The sequence below is a fragment of the Uloborus diversus genome, chromosome 5 (assembly GCF_026930045.1).
Source record: "Uloborus diversus isolate 005 chromosome 5, Udiv.v.3.1, whole genome shotgun sequence".
NCBI lineage: Eukaryota > Metazoa > Arthropoda > Arachnida > Araneae > Uloboridae > Uloborus > Uloborus diversus.
This window is the reverse complement of record NC_072735.1, coordinates 150,705,838-150,721,370: the sequence shown is the minus strand read 5'-3', so window position 1 is coordinate 150,721,370 and position 15,533 is coordinate 150,705,838. Positions and strand designations below refer to the sequence as shown.

Sequence of the window (15,533 nt, the reverse complement as noted above, 5' to 3'; positions counted from 1 at the left end):
CTGCTGATTTATAGTAACCCTATGTGAATTATCAAAATCTTCCTTTCTTCAGTGCTATTGCTCCCATAGTAGGGGTAAACCTAACCTGGAAGCGAGGTGATGCAGTGATTAGGATCTGCTTAGCCTTCACAATGCAAGCATTAGGTTTGACTCAACTACTCTGTAGTATTTTTATCGTTATCATCTAGGCCGATAACAGATGATCGGGGCTAAGTAAGAAAATACAGAATTGCATCATGAGCAACTTAGATGCTGTGGAATGTAAATTAGTTAGGAAAAACGTAATACTTAAATGGTTATAATTAAATTAACTACGCATGATTTCCAGAGAGGAACAAAGATAAGTTTTTAGTGCCAATCGCTTAAAAGTTTAACGCGTGTCAATAGTTTTTATTTTTTTTTTTAGTATGGAGCATTTTTAAGAAAAAATGTGAATTATCGTGATGGTAACTTCTTATTATTTCTAAAATACCTACATTTACACTAAAAAGAATGAAATAAAAAAATTTTGAAAAAAAAATAGAACCGACTTCAAAATTGCTCTAAAAAGTGAAAAATAATTTTATTCTTTAAACACCATCGATAATGCTTTTAAACATAATTTTTGAAGTTGGCGCAAAAACGATAGATAAAATCATTCACAGCCATAACTCAAATACAACTATAAATTTAACCAGGACCAGTTTCTTCACTATCACATACATTATGCATTGACGACAGCATATTTGAATAGCGATATAAATTGTTTCGTTCGTAACTTTGGATGCTTTTCTGAAAAAAAATATGAACGAAGCATGGTTACACTGGATTTTACGTTTTGTTTTTGCGCCAACTTCAAAAATTATGTTTAAAAGCATTATCGATGGTGTTTAAAGAATAAAATTATTTTTCACTTTTTAGAGCAATTTTGAAGTCGGTTCTATTTTTTTCAAAATTTTTTTCGTTTCTTCATTCCCCTGAAATGACACAGTCTCAACCAGTAAAACAGTTTAGTTGCCGAACCCAGTTCAGCTTTGTTACAATAAAGCATTTCCCTGCATGCTAAACATTACCAAAACTATCAAATCATCGTGCTGTAGGGAGCTAGTTTTATTGTTGATGACGTCAGGAGCGTTACTGGATCATTGGCTATTGTATATGTGAGGATATATTAGGAAAAATATCCTATGATCACCATGTCGCGGAGCATCGTAGTAGACTCCCATACTTTGAGTCGTTAACGAATTCAGTACGACACACAATTCACGGTTTGTTCATTTCAGGGGAAAACATAACGTTCTTCGCAAAACAAACGAACGGTGTTTCGTTTGTTTTAAAGATTCTTCCTGGAATATGACGTTATAAATAGTTTCTATGCTGGTCGTCAATTATTTCCCTCCAGACGCGTGCGCTGCATGCTGCATCTTGAATATATATAAATGTCTTTCATTGACTTCCTCCTAACATTATACTACAGTTCATTTGCAAGAAGTATTTTTAAATTCTTATTGTCATATACACATGACTTCATACTTTCTGTGTTTTGTTATGGTGGGTGTTTAAAAAACTTTATTGTCTCTTAGGATTTTTAATTTGTGCAATCGTTTAGGGAATCGGGGGGGGGGGGGGGTTCAATTGCCACCCTAACAGTGAAATTAATTTATTTTCATGTCAGTAGGCGAGGTATTTGCTGTTTTTTGTGAAATTGTTAATGAGCATACCTTTGCTCACCCCCCCCCCCCAGAAAGATTCGAAATAACAGGCCTGCTTACAGTTCAAAAAGTTTGTAATTTTTTTTTCTCTTGGAGCATTTTAAAGGCATTCAGACCCCGAAGAGTTCCTTTTTTTCCTACCTTTTCCTATTTTTTTAGAGCTCTCACCTTATTTTCCTACTTTTTCTTTCTTTAGTATAGCACTTCTAATTGTGCATTGTTTCTTATTTTTACAATGCCGCACCGATAATTTTCTGCATGTTTCAATTTTGAAAAGCAAAAGAAACACACGGATCCTGAACTTTTCCATTGACTGACTACAGTAATTTCTGGAAGGAACGCCGAGGCGTCTGCGTGTTTAAAAGTTAAATTTTTCGTAATTGACTTTTTTACCGTTTCTGCGCTTATGATCGACTTTTCTTTTTATCGCTCCGACTTCAGTCCTGCTGTTTTAACGAAACAATAAAGAAATGAATACCGGCACATTCTGATGCAATTATATATTACTTACCCGTCAATTAGAAGCTTTAATTTAAGTAAACGGCCGACTGTTCAAAAAGTGCCGGAAAGGCCGAATTTCCTATTCACCAATTTTTTGTATAGATGATTACAAGCGAAATGGAGCTCTATTTAAACAGAAAGGCAATGTAAAACCTTAAAAAGAACGTAAGGAAGCAAAAAATGAAAAACCTGTACACTGTACGTATTTTCTTGATGTTAGTACAAAATAAAAGCGACATGTAACAGAAATTCGCAAAAACGGAACACTTCAAAAATAATCGCAGAAGCTAACCTTTTTCATACATAAACATGATTATTGTTCATTCTAAATAGGAAACATGATTATAAAATTTATAAAATTTCAGTTTCTTTCCTTGCAAAGAGTGGATTTGCAAAAAAAAAAAAAAAAAAAAACTCGGCAAAACCTAGATGGGCAAAACGTTTCCGATTTTTGGAGAAAAATCGGAAATGAATTTAAATGCGAGATTCCGCTTTTATTTCTTCACATTTTTAAAAGTTGGGGGGGGGGGGGGGGATAGAGCCACAAACAAATATGTACTGTATTTCTTTTTCTTTTTAATGGGTATTTTCTAATCTTATATATCATCAATATCGAGGAGTTGCTCCCCCCCCCCCTTACTCTCAATTTCGTAAACAATTTCCGGATGAATATTTTTGTTGTATGGTGAGGATTGAGTAAAAATGTTGTGTTTACCATGCATGGATTTTTTTCCTTTTTATTCCGTAACAAAAATTTTGGAAGAAGGAGGTAAAAAATCATCAAACAAATAAAACAATATTCATTTTTATTGCTTGATTAAAATTAAAACTGGCCCGTCATTTTGATTTTTCCCCCGGGGATGGCTAGCGAAGTATGTGTATTGAATGCAAATTTTGTCTGAAAATAACAAAAACCACACAAACTTGTCTAGTTAAGCATCAATTTTCTAAAGCCAGGGAGGGGAGAAATTGACCCTTCTGACCCCCCCCCCTAAATGACGTTCCTGAAAGAAAAATTTTGTTGAATGCTAAAAATATGTAACATAATACAAACCCTTTAGTTTACTTATTTCGTTATTTATTTATTTTAATTATTTTATTATGAATTTTATGCCCCATATTTAAGAACAAATTTATTTTAGTTCTGCATTTTCATTCTTTTTCCTTTTGTGTTTCAAATTCAAACATCTGCCCCTGTTTAGGCAAGAATGCATGTCAGCTGCTGATTATTTTCAACTAAAATTAAATTAATATTTACTTTTCTTTTTGTATCGCAGTTTATGAAAACAGGAGCTGAAAGTGTTAGTATTTTCAAATGATAAATGGATGCTCTCGAAGGAATGTTTTCGTTTTTGACAAAACAAATCTTAAAACAAAAATGGTTTTATTGCACCAAAATATGCGTTTTATTATTATTATTATTTTTTTTTTTTTGCGATTGCTATATTGCATTTTCTTCTTTCACACTTCAAATGTTTATTACTGTATTGTTGAAAGTTTTTTTTTTTTTTTTTTTGGATTTTATTTTCATATTTTTGTATTTAGTACCTTTGTTTCCACCAGTTTATTTTTCATACTGAAAATTGTCAGCTTGTTTCTTTCGTTTTGTTTTTATGACTCGGCCTTCCATTAAATCCCTTTAATACTTCAAATGTACTGTTAGTTTATTTTTGGGACAGTTTCAAATCAAAAATACTGTTAGTTTATTTTACATTAGAAATAAAGTTTACGCTAAATCTATTTCCTCTTGACGTGTTTTCAGTCCTATCTCTTCCTATTTTTTCCTACTTTTTTAAGTAATTTTTTTTTTTCTACTTTTCCTCCTTTTTAAATTTTTGATTCCTTATTTCCTACTTTTTCCCCCCAAAAAACCACTTCGGGGTCTGGGCATTATACTTGAATCAATGCACTTTACAATAATCAAAGGCTCAAAAAGAGGTTTTATTTTCAGTAATAGCGATTACATTTCACCTTAAAGCAGAATAAATTGTGAGGCGAGCAGGCGAGGTGCGGACAGAAGTGACTTCATAAATCGGTGACCACTTGGTTTTCGCCAAGTTGTCACCAAATATGAACAGTCAAATTAAGTTACTTTGATACGTGATATTTGACATAACTGGTGAGATTTCTGTAGAAGTCCTCAAACCATTGTCGAGTTTTGCATCGACAAATCACTGCCAAATTTTCTTTCTACTTTTTATTTACAGCACCGCAGGGTATGTTATTTCCATCCAACAGATGAGATATTTTTCTCTTCGCTACAATTAAGTCTACTACATTTAATAGAAACTTCATAAAAAGGATATAATTTGTACTTAAATTTTGATTTATTTGCATTTGAATTAAAATTCTGGCATGAATAGCCCAAAGTACAGTCGGATCTCGACTTACGCGAGGGATGCGCTCCAAGACTCCTCGCGTAAGTCGAAATTTCGCGTTGTGGAAAAGTGTTGGGTACATGATTTTTTTTAACAACATACCCTATCCTGTTAGACATTTTTAAATACCTTTTAAACTGTTTTAGAGACCATTTTTTAACTATATATTACCGTTTCTTACACAAAGATCTGAATTTTTACCGTATTTTTAAAAAGCTGCATTATTCAACATAAAATACTGTTACGATGCACAAAATCAGTGATCAGTGGGAGAGAGAGAGAGACATACGAATAAATCAGTTTACAGTATGTAGTAATAATAAAACACTGCACTGTTAGAGTATTATACGTTAGATACAATAATAAGTTACATTTATAACGTAAAAATTGAAGATGATGATTTATGCTGCGCAATCTGATCGTCATTCTAATATATTTTTAAATACAGTAGCTTCGCATTTACTTTTATAACATTTACATCTATGGTAACATCCCTCCTCAGGATCTCTATAATATACAATGAGAGCAGATTCCAATTTCATATTGTTTGCATTTTGCTTAAACACTAATCTGCGAGCTTCATATTAAAACTAAGGTCTGGACTTATACAGATTGCCTTCTCTTGACTTTTAATTAGATTCACTCATACCTAATTGTCGTGCTACCTACAGCCCCAGGGCCGGATTTAGGGGAGGGCAGGCGGGACTGCTACCCCGGGACCTCCACAACAAAGGGGCTCCCACAATAAAAAAAATTTACGAAATATCCTAACTTGCACGGGTCGAAAATATCAGATATATACATTTATATCAAAATATTCGGATAAATATCAAAGTATCGGATATTTTGATGATGTATGATAATATAATGATCCTTTCGAACCCTGATTAGCCAGCCTACTCCTTCGTTGCCCCGGGGCCTCCACACTTCCAAATCCGGCTCTGTACGGCCCACTTTCTAGTTGTTCAAGCGTATCAAGAATCTTTACCTTCCCTTATTGTCTCAAATTTTCGCTTTTTGTTTCCATCTTCAAACTTTAGATGAAACAATGTGGGTAGGTGCCACAATATTTCATCACCTTTGACACTTAGAATAAGTAAATGAAAAATGAGGAGTAATAATAACTACACACTAAACACCATAATAAAGCTATGTTTATAGTGTGTTGTGTGGGAACTTGCGCAGTTAGTGACGTTGAAAGGGTGAAAGTACATTCACGAAGTCAGTGTTTAGTAGTCAATAACAAAGCCGAAACGTAGCATCACCATTAATTTCCAAACATTACGTGTTGAGAGTGAGAAATTCGCTTTAGCTCTAAAATTCGTTGCTCCTGAAAAACTCGCTATATAGCCATTTTGCGTAAGCCGGATCGCGTTGAGCGGGAATCGACTGTTTTCTTTCGAATCGACGCTAACACTGCTGCTTTTCATCGATCAGACTTCTGTAAATATAAAGAAAGCTAATATCGGAAATTCTGCACGCAGGCAATCATTTTTTTCCAACCGACATTGCTGCGCGATATAAATAAAGCTAATTTCGGAAATTCTGCACGCTATTACGAGTTTAGGCACTTATTTTTTAATCATTTTGTTTATTTCTCCAGAATGGAATCGCATATAAGTGTGAAATAAATCCATTTTAAAATAAAGTGATAGACCTTCTCGAGCTTAGCATCAAATAGAGGTTGTTGGAGGAATCAAAATTACTTTTTTATATTTTCATGATTACGATTTGTAATTTAAATAAACTGTAAGAGACGCTGCGGTCTCTGGCTATTGCTGAAAAAGGTCAAATCAAGACTGACCATCTTTCGTAGGATAGGAACTACCCTATTTGTCCGCTCAAAATTGAAATATTTTACCTCTTTGTTTAATTTTTCAAATCACCATAAGATGGCGCACTGAACTACGAATCAAATGAATACTGGTTGTACTGAAATTTTATCGAATAAATATGAAAGTTATGAGTTAAAAGTTGAAAGAAATCTTTAAGCTCTTTATATAATAGTATTTCAAGTTAAAGTTTGTTTAAACGGTTTAAAAAAAAAAACTCCATCAGTTAAATGGAGGTGAACCTTGAAATATTTGGTTCAGTCTTCATTCATAACTCTGACCGTAACTTCCACTACTGTTGTTTGATAATCGATAATTTTGACATAAGTAGCGGGAATTGAAAAGCGTTTTTAAATTTCTTTTATATGGAAGAATGTCTGCTCTTTTGCTGCTTTATTTCTTCGTTCGGGTGAAAGTGTGTAGCTGAAGCTGCAAGAGATTTTTCTTTTTGCTTCTTAAATATCTGTGAAATAATAAAAATCGCGAAGTTTTTTTTGCGCATTTTTACAAAGAAGATGAATAAGTGTTGTAGTTGTATTTACATCATGCTTTGGGGGTGAAATCGATCCAATATGTTCAAAATATTTAACCTATATTTACGAATTCAAGTTGCACCTTGACTTTCAAAAAGAAAAAAAAAACTGAAAGACTTAACTTCTGTACTAAGCTTGGTGGTAAAGTGAACATCTTTTTTTTTGTTGTAAATTTCCAGTTGCAAAATATGCATTATATGTAGGCTCGCCAGATTTCTGAAATGTTCAATCGGGACATCGAATTGCCCCCTACCCCCTGCATCGCGAGGGTTCAAAACGGTCATATCCCTGGCTGTTGTTTTTTAGAATTTGAGGGGTTCATTCTCAATGCTACGAAAATTTTTATGTGCCAATTATAAGCCTAAACCAGGGATGATAATAAATGACAAAAGCAGATAAATTTAAACATTTCATTTCTTAAATGTTAATATTTTACTTTAGTAAGAGAAACACTTTAAATGAGGAATAAAAATTTGAGCAATATTTATAACTGCTTTGAATTTACTAGGACTTTTTTTAGAAAGTCTTCTTTGGTTTTAATCTTGCTGTAAAAACCCCCATAAGCTAATCCGATATTAATTTTGCGAGACAATGTTACAAATGACAAAGTGGTCATCCTAAATCTTTCACAGTTAATTATTTTTTGACTTTTTTGGTCATCTGTAATCAAACTTATTTTTTACTGGGACATGCGGTAAACCAGCCGGGACACCTGGATTTTGTCAGACGACCGGGACGTCTGGAAAGCCTATGGTTATTGTTTTTTGTTTCATAAATTTGAATTAATTTTTCTTCTTATTTAGTTTCAGTTTATGGTAGGCATTGATTTTTGTGATTTATAAAATCATTACTTTCTTTACCTTCAATGTTTTTTATGTTATCTGACATATTTAAAAAAAAAATAACAATATAAAAATTATTGAAACTATAGAAAGTATAAGGTTAAACAGTTTTTTTCCCATTTCAGAAAATGTTGTAATGTATCTCATTGTGATTTAGTTGTAGCCCTTGCCCTGGGCGGCAACTTCTGGGAGAAGCATACTTACCCTATTTATGTTTTCTTCTTTTTTTTGTAATAAGGACTTGAAAATATGGGTAAGAAGGGTAGTTTCAAGTTTTTGCATCGGCTCAAAAAATCTGAGATTTTTGGTTGCAGCGTCATTGTTTTTTTTTTTCTGTTTCTATATGTAAGGTCTAAACTAAACACAGTTTAACTTTTGAACGTTAATAAATTTATCTAAGAGACTTGCCTAAAAATATTCAAAAGGACACTTGTCTTATTTGCCCACACTAAATACCTCTGAAGTATTTATAACTTTCTGTATTGTGCTCAGTATTTTTGTTGCATTTAAACTAATTAATTCAGATAAAGATTAAGATAGTTAGGATGGTAATCTTAAGTTGTCTTACTAAGAGGCAGGAAATGATGAAGAAAAATATTTTTCAAAGAAAAATAAATTATTATCTAATGTGATTTCAGGATGTAGGTTATAGGGGGTCATGTCTTTACATGCCCAAAGACAGCCTAAAACTGGGTTTCGAGACTTTTTTGGAAATTACCTCCCCCCTATAGACCATTTATTTGCCCCAAATATTGTATTTATATCCAGGGTTGTGTAGTGGGACTGATTTTGGAGTAAAGGAGTTGGAGTCGGGAGTAGAAGATTAAAATTCTAGGAGTTTGAGTTCATTTTCCCTCAACTCTGCTTGTGCTTGCAGAGTTCGAGTCGGAGTCAAACTGATTTCGGGGTAAAGGTGTCGGAGTTGAAGGCTCTAAAATTCTTGAAGTCAGTCATTTTCCTTCCGACTCTGCAACCCTGCTTCTAACCTCACTTTCCAATTTTTGTTCTCATATTTTAATAAAGATCCCCTCCAAAACTAATTTCGGCAAACATAACACGGCAGCATTGTGAAGGCTATGCAGATCCTAATCGCAGCATTACAACGCTGCCAGGTTAGGTTTGCCCCAACTAATAGAAGCTGGTTTGTTTTTTGATTATTATCTGACTTCGAATCCCATGGAGGAGAGGAGTGTAATCCTAAGGCTGTTAAGCAGGGATTAAGAATGAAAGAAAAAAAATATTATCTCCTCATTGAAAAAAAAATAATGTTTTGAATTTTGTTTTATGTATTGAGTTACTGTTACTCAGTAAAAGCTGATTCTTAATCTGTATTTTCCTTCTCTTTCCAGATTGTTCATTACATAAAATCATCTGTATGTTGGGCTGGGATGTAGGTTATGTATGGCCATTGCTGGAAGGTGTAGTTACCAACCAGGTGTCAAGGCCCCTTGATTCCTGGCAGCTGGTCATGGGCAATCCCCGTGAAGCTTCTGGATCCAGTGATGCCTCTGGGGAGACATCAGGTCTAGATGATGCAGATCAGGAGGTTGAAACAGAGAATGCAGAAGGTATACCAACTGCTGAACCTCCACCATATGAAGCACTTGAAAATGTATCGACTAATCCTTCCGAGCAACTTAGTGGTAGTTCCATTGCAAGTGCAAGAAATTCTACATCTGAAGCCTCTGCTGGACACAGGAGTCGTCGGAGGACAAATGCTACCACTCGTGATAGAAGCACCAATACTTCATCTCAGAGGTTAAGACCTCAGAAATGGCCTCATAAGGCCTCATCTGTGTTTGCTTGTCTGAGCTGTGTGATAGGCTTGTGCAATGTCAACAGGTTTTCCATGCTTGTATATATTTTCAAAGGTATGTGTTTTGTATATTTTGATAATGGTGTTCTTTGGGTGTTAAATATATATTTCCAGTTATGCTTTAGAAGTTCCTGAAAAATGATAATTTTTGACTTATGCATTTAAATTTGTAACGATAACCTGTGTTTTATTTAGTCTTAAAAGTTTGCCTCAATGTACTTTTTGACTAATGATAGTAACAGTTTGAAGGTTTTCATCAGTTAATTAATGATTAGATTGGTATATCATTTTCAGAGATGCCCCCCTAAGAGCACAGGCACCCCCTAAATACTGTAAAGACCCCCCAAAAGCAAGAGTGAAAAATACCCCTCAAAACTCCCCCCCCCCCTAAAATTTCAATGGCACAGTCTACCGTGACCCCCCCCCCCCAGGTGGACACCTCTGCCATTGTGAATTTGAGAAAACATTGAGCTAAAATCTTTCACAATAAAAAATTAAATCTGTCTTCAAAATGCAATACAATCATTTTCTTAATTTTACAAAGCATAGTATATTAATTCACGGGCTTGGGGCAGAAATGTGAAAAGCCACAAGAAGTGACTTTTTGATTAAAATTTTTGTTTCTCATAACTAAATTTGAAATAAACTTGACAATGGATTATGTAATTTAGGAAAAAACTACCTGGTTTTATTATTGCAGAATATGGAATGTTTAATATACCTTTCAAAAATTCTGCATAATTTTTTTATAAGTTGGAAGTTGGCCTACTGAAAAATTTCATCATGTGGCGTATCACATTCTTGCCCCCTTCAATTGAATTAAAGACAGTAGGATTATTGAATAAAGGAATTAAGGAATCTAGTTCGTTGTAGGACCAGACCAACTGGATCCTATGTAAGAAGTTTTCAATATTAAATAAAAATTTGATTTGAACTCCATTTTGTGCTGTTGCAGCAGATGCCTTTTTAACATTCTGTGTGCATTGTACATTAATTTATATGCTCTTGCATCGAACAATTTTTGCCAAGCAACCTAAACATGTACAAATAAAGGAATAAACCTTGAAAATGTAAAACCGGATAGCGTAACCTTAACATGCATTTATTACATTATGGATAAAACTTTTCCTAGAATTTTCTGTAATTCCTTTTTTTTTTAATTGACGAATCTTTAAATCCCAAAAAGAAAAACTTCAAAATAATTTTACACAAGTTGTTATTAGATATCTGAATTAGTGATTGTTAATGATACAATGTAATACTAAATAATGTAGTATCTACAATGTATTATCAGAATGCTTTTTCTTCTCTTGTTGCTATTCAGAATATTTAGACGGCAGGGTGTCGACCAAGTTCAGAAATTAGAAAATGAACTAGCAACGCATCTGCCATTGTGTACCTTACATGAGGCATTTCAAGCAACTGTCAACCCCCTCATTTCTCAAAAACCTCCAAAACGTAAAACAAAGTGACTGACTTAAAACTGTACTCTCCAAAAACTTCAATGACGCTGTCTGTGGAATCCCCCCCACCAATGGGCACCCCTGGCTATTAGTCAATGACAAATTGACCATGTCACAGTTGTGAAGGAATCCCAAACATGATTTGTGATATAATTTGACACTGTTTTATGGCCCTTTGCCTATCACAAAACTATAATTTTATGCAGTTTTGTGATTGGCAAAGGGATCCTAAAATTGCATTGCAATGGGCCCCCAACCTGAAAATCCACACCTGCTAATAGTATAAATAACCCCTATTCCATCATCTCATTTGATACTCTAGTTATACTGCCGTAGGTTATGTTTTGCAACAGAAAGTAAAAAAATAAAATAAAAAAACTTATTAAATGATTCATAATTAGCAGAAATATGTGCTTATAGCATTTGTTTCAATCATAAAAGTATACAATTACATATCATTACAGCGAGTGGCAATACTACTTTCGAAATATCCGTTTCAGCGAAATAAAAGTTCAGTCCTGCTTTAACTGTCAATACATGGTGTGAATTCCATTACTAACAAGCAGCAATAAAATTAAAAATTTTAAAAACCCCCGACTAAGTTGCAACTGTTGAATCAAGAGGAAAAATTGAGAATCCTTTTAAAAGGCTTATATTATTAAAAATCAATGTCAAGTATTTTATTTGCTATTAAATAGAAACTGGCAATAGATAAAAATTTTGAAGCATTGCTTTTTATTTCCTTGTTGGCCAACAATGAATTCGGTTATCAATCGCGTGAATAAAGGCTTATCCGTTATTGAAATCTGCTTTAAAAAAGCGTTATAATTTTAATTCTATATAACATGGAAGTTCCAAATACATTCTATGAGACGCAGAAAAAAATACTCTTTATTTGGCTGCTAAATTTTTAAATATGTTTTCACTGCCAAAATTGCAAAAAACCTTTTAGAGGTTTTTAACTACTATCTTCGTTAATTAATGTCATCCAAAGATGCAACCAAGCAAAGAATACTCTCGATCAACTCTCCTTTCAAACAATTTTTTTTTTCAAAATCGGTCCATCCGTTTAGGGGCTAGAGTGCCACAGACGGACACACAGATACAGACACGTCAAACTTCTAACCCTCTTCCTTTGTGCGTGGGGAGTTAAAAATATCCTGTTCGAAACAACAAAAATTTGCAGCCCCTGGCGGTTCTTTGCTTCAGGATTTAAATGTATACTTAATTTAAAATAATGTGGTGCCGAAGCACTATTTTTTAGCAAGTTACTATGAGTACATATCTAAAGAGACCTTGCAAACAATAATATGGCATTATACAAAGATTATGTTTATTTATGTATTCATTTCTTTTACAGGATGTTTCATATTTCAGTTCCTTCTTCTTACATTTTTCATCGGCATTCCAATTCTTTACATGCAGATGGCTCTTGGGCAGTATTTGGGATCTGGCATGCTGGACATGTGGTATATATCCCCTGCTTTCAAAGGTAATAATTAAATATATATCCTGATGCCTGCATATCATTGCCTCAGAGCAACCATAAGATATCTTAGTGTTGTTTCTGGGATTAGATATCTTACTATTGCTCTGAGGCCACGATATGGGTATAGTTATTGATTGTAAAATATTTTTGTGCTGTGTAGGTTCTACGAAATGTTTGAAAATTTGAATTTGTCTAAATCTAGTATTTGCCGAGTTTAATGTTATAAACAAATTTGAGTATTCAAGAGTAACTATTGATATTTTAATGAACAAAAAATACATCAGTAATGAAAAAAAAAAAAATTGAAGTTAATTTTTTTTTAAATATTAAGTTCAAAAAATCTTTTTATTCTCAAACCTGTAAAAATTACTTCTATGTTACCGAAAAAATTGAATTTTTTGATTATAGAATGAAAATTTCTGTGAAGTATTTTGATTCTAAAATTACCTTAAAAATCCAAAGCTAATTTCAACATTTCATGATACATGATATCAGGATCTAAATTGATTGATAGAAAAGAATGAAAATGAATATGTCTGGAAACTTAAAGCTTTTAAAATTATAAACTTCAAAACTTTTAAAGTTACGTATTGAAAATTGTTTTCTTGTATGACAGCTAAGAAGTTTGATTTATTTTTACTTCATGTAATAGTTTAATTCATTCATAAAAACTAAAGCATATGTTTAAGTTTTAGTGTAATAGAATGTTGCTTTTAGATTTTCTATAAAATCTTTTAAATTAGATCACAGGCAAATTTTGATCAATTGAAAAGAACATCCATGAATATGTATTATATTTTTGCAGATATAGTAAGTTATGGTGTGTTATTTAAAAAAAAAAAACAAATTTAAATATGAAAACTAGACTTCAGAACTTTGGTCTAATGCATTGGCGTTGTCAGCTGAAATTTATTGGGGGGGGGGACCATTCTGACTCTGTCATTTTCAAGTTGCATTAAGAAAAATTCGTATATATATATATATATATATATATATATATATATATATATATATATATATATATATATATATATACATATGAGACAAAAACTTGACATCAAATAGAAATGGGTTTACATTTAATACAATACTTTTAAACGGGTACATCTTGATTTACATATTACACAATAAAAAAAAAATAAATACCAACAAATACATTTTTTCTAGACTGCACATGGGATACGAATATCCGTGCCATTTTTTGTGATCATTTTCGTCCAAGATGTTTTTGTGAACGTAACATAAAGCAACATGATTCAAACCACTTTTGTGTCACAGTCGACCTTAGAACAATTTCAGCTTTCTCAGCGCACTGAAGCTTCTTTACGACAAAGGGTGGCACACCAAGTTTAGCCGCACCAAATTTTCAACATTTTGAGACAGTGGGCAATTGAATTAACAGTTCTTAATGAATGAAATCATCAAAAACGAAATCCAGCTTCATCGAATCAGCCGCTTTATGGAATCAAAGCTGTTTAGAACGAAATGTGACTCATAAGCCGCGACAACTGTATAATTAAATTTTTGTATTACATAGTGATAAACCTGCAGCTCTAAGTTCTTGGCACAAGTTGGATTCATAGGAGTTTAATTTGATGTTTTTTAATTAAAAAATTAAAGTATATAATTCACCGTTATGATATTCACGAACCTACGAAAAACACTACTCCAAAAATAAAATAAGACACAAATAATTAAGCTTTCATGGTATCATATTTTAATAATGCAACCTTTTAAAGTATTTTCTTAATTTTTTCAGGTTTTTTTTGTAACAAATGCACCAAAATTTTGCTTTTTTGTTGAATCTTCCGTACACTCAATGCATATGAAGCCAAAAAACAGCAAAAACCATGACAGGCCTGCCTTGAGAGGCACATCCCACATATTGAAAAGTACTGGCCTACTCAGAGAACAAACAGCATTTGGTGTATAATTGAATTCTGATCAGCGGACGATGGGAAAGAGATAGAGAAATGAACTGTTTTTTTCTGACACGTGACAATAAGTTTTAAAATGGTTATTTCAATAAAATTTGTTCAGTAAAACAAGATTATTAATGGAAAATCTTCTGTTAAGCTTTAATAACTAAAAGGAGTATTATTTATTCCATTAAAATTTATAAAAGATGAAACATTTAAAAAAAAGAGAAAGCTGAACGCATTAGCTCTGATAGGACTCATAATGTCCAAATATTGACTGTAAAGCATAGCGGATTAGCAGACATTGGGGGCTACTCGATAGGAGGTCAGTGAACTTTCATAAACTTTCCTTTCCCAGAAAATTTTGTCTGACGAGTCTTCAAATTTCGAGTAGTTTTTTGTGAAATATTGCATTAAAAAGATATTATCATTATTAGATGTAGTGATGTGGGTAATTAGGAATTTCATTCGGAAAATCGTGAAGTAACCCCATCTGAACAGGGTTGGCCGGATTGGACCCAATGGTTTTTTTTTGAAAAAACCCATTTAAAAAACCCCATTATTTAGCCCACTTTTGGGTTTTTTAAATTTTATGAGAAGTTTAAAAAAATTAATTAATTTAAATACTTTCACAATTTAAACTTCTTTATTATTTGTTCTTTACCACAGACAATGGACATAAAAAAATGAATTTTGACCTTTAATAGTATTTCTTAACTCTTAACTGCATTAAAAAAATTCTTCAAAGATTTTAATAAATGTATTTAACTTTTTTCTTTAACTGATCAATAAATAACTCAAATTATCTTGAGTAAGTCCTAGCCTGTCTGATTTTCTCAATATTTGTAGATTGTACAGAGGAAACTACTTTAGCTTAAAGGTTTTCATGTGAATTACTTTCTGCAAACCAACACGTGACAAATTTTGAATTAACACACACAAGGTATATTTTTTAGAAATTAACAGGTTTTTCAAATGGTCAGACAGAAAACAGAATAGAATGTACAGTATTTTCATTATCTTACGGAAAAGTTTAATATTTCTTACTCTGTACACAGAAATAGAAAAA

At 32.8% G+C, this 15,533-nt stretch overlaps 1 protein-coding gene across 1 annotated transcript in view; it reads left to right on the top strand.

Annotated features, from left to right (window-relative positions):
- LOC129221897 (sodium-dependent transporter bedraggled-like) overlaps window positions 1-15,533 on the top strand; it is a 107,230-nt gene that overhangs the window by 55,457 nt on the left and 36,240 nt on the right. Inside the window, exons 2-3 of the mRNA XM_054856271.1 lie at window positions 9,127-9,648; window positions 12,417-12,548. Of these exons, the coding sequence (XP_054712246.1) occupies window positions 9,153-9,648; window positions 12,417-12,548 (628 nt within the window). The 5' untranslated portion in view covers window positions 9,127-9,152. The remainder of the gene's footprint in view (window positions 1-9,126; window positions 9,649-12,416; window positions 12,549-15,533) is intronic.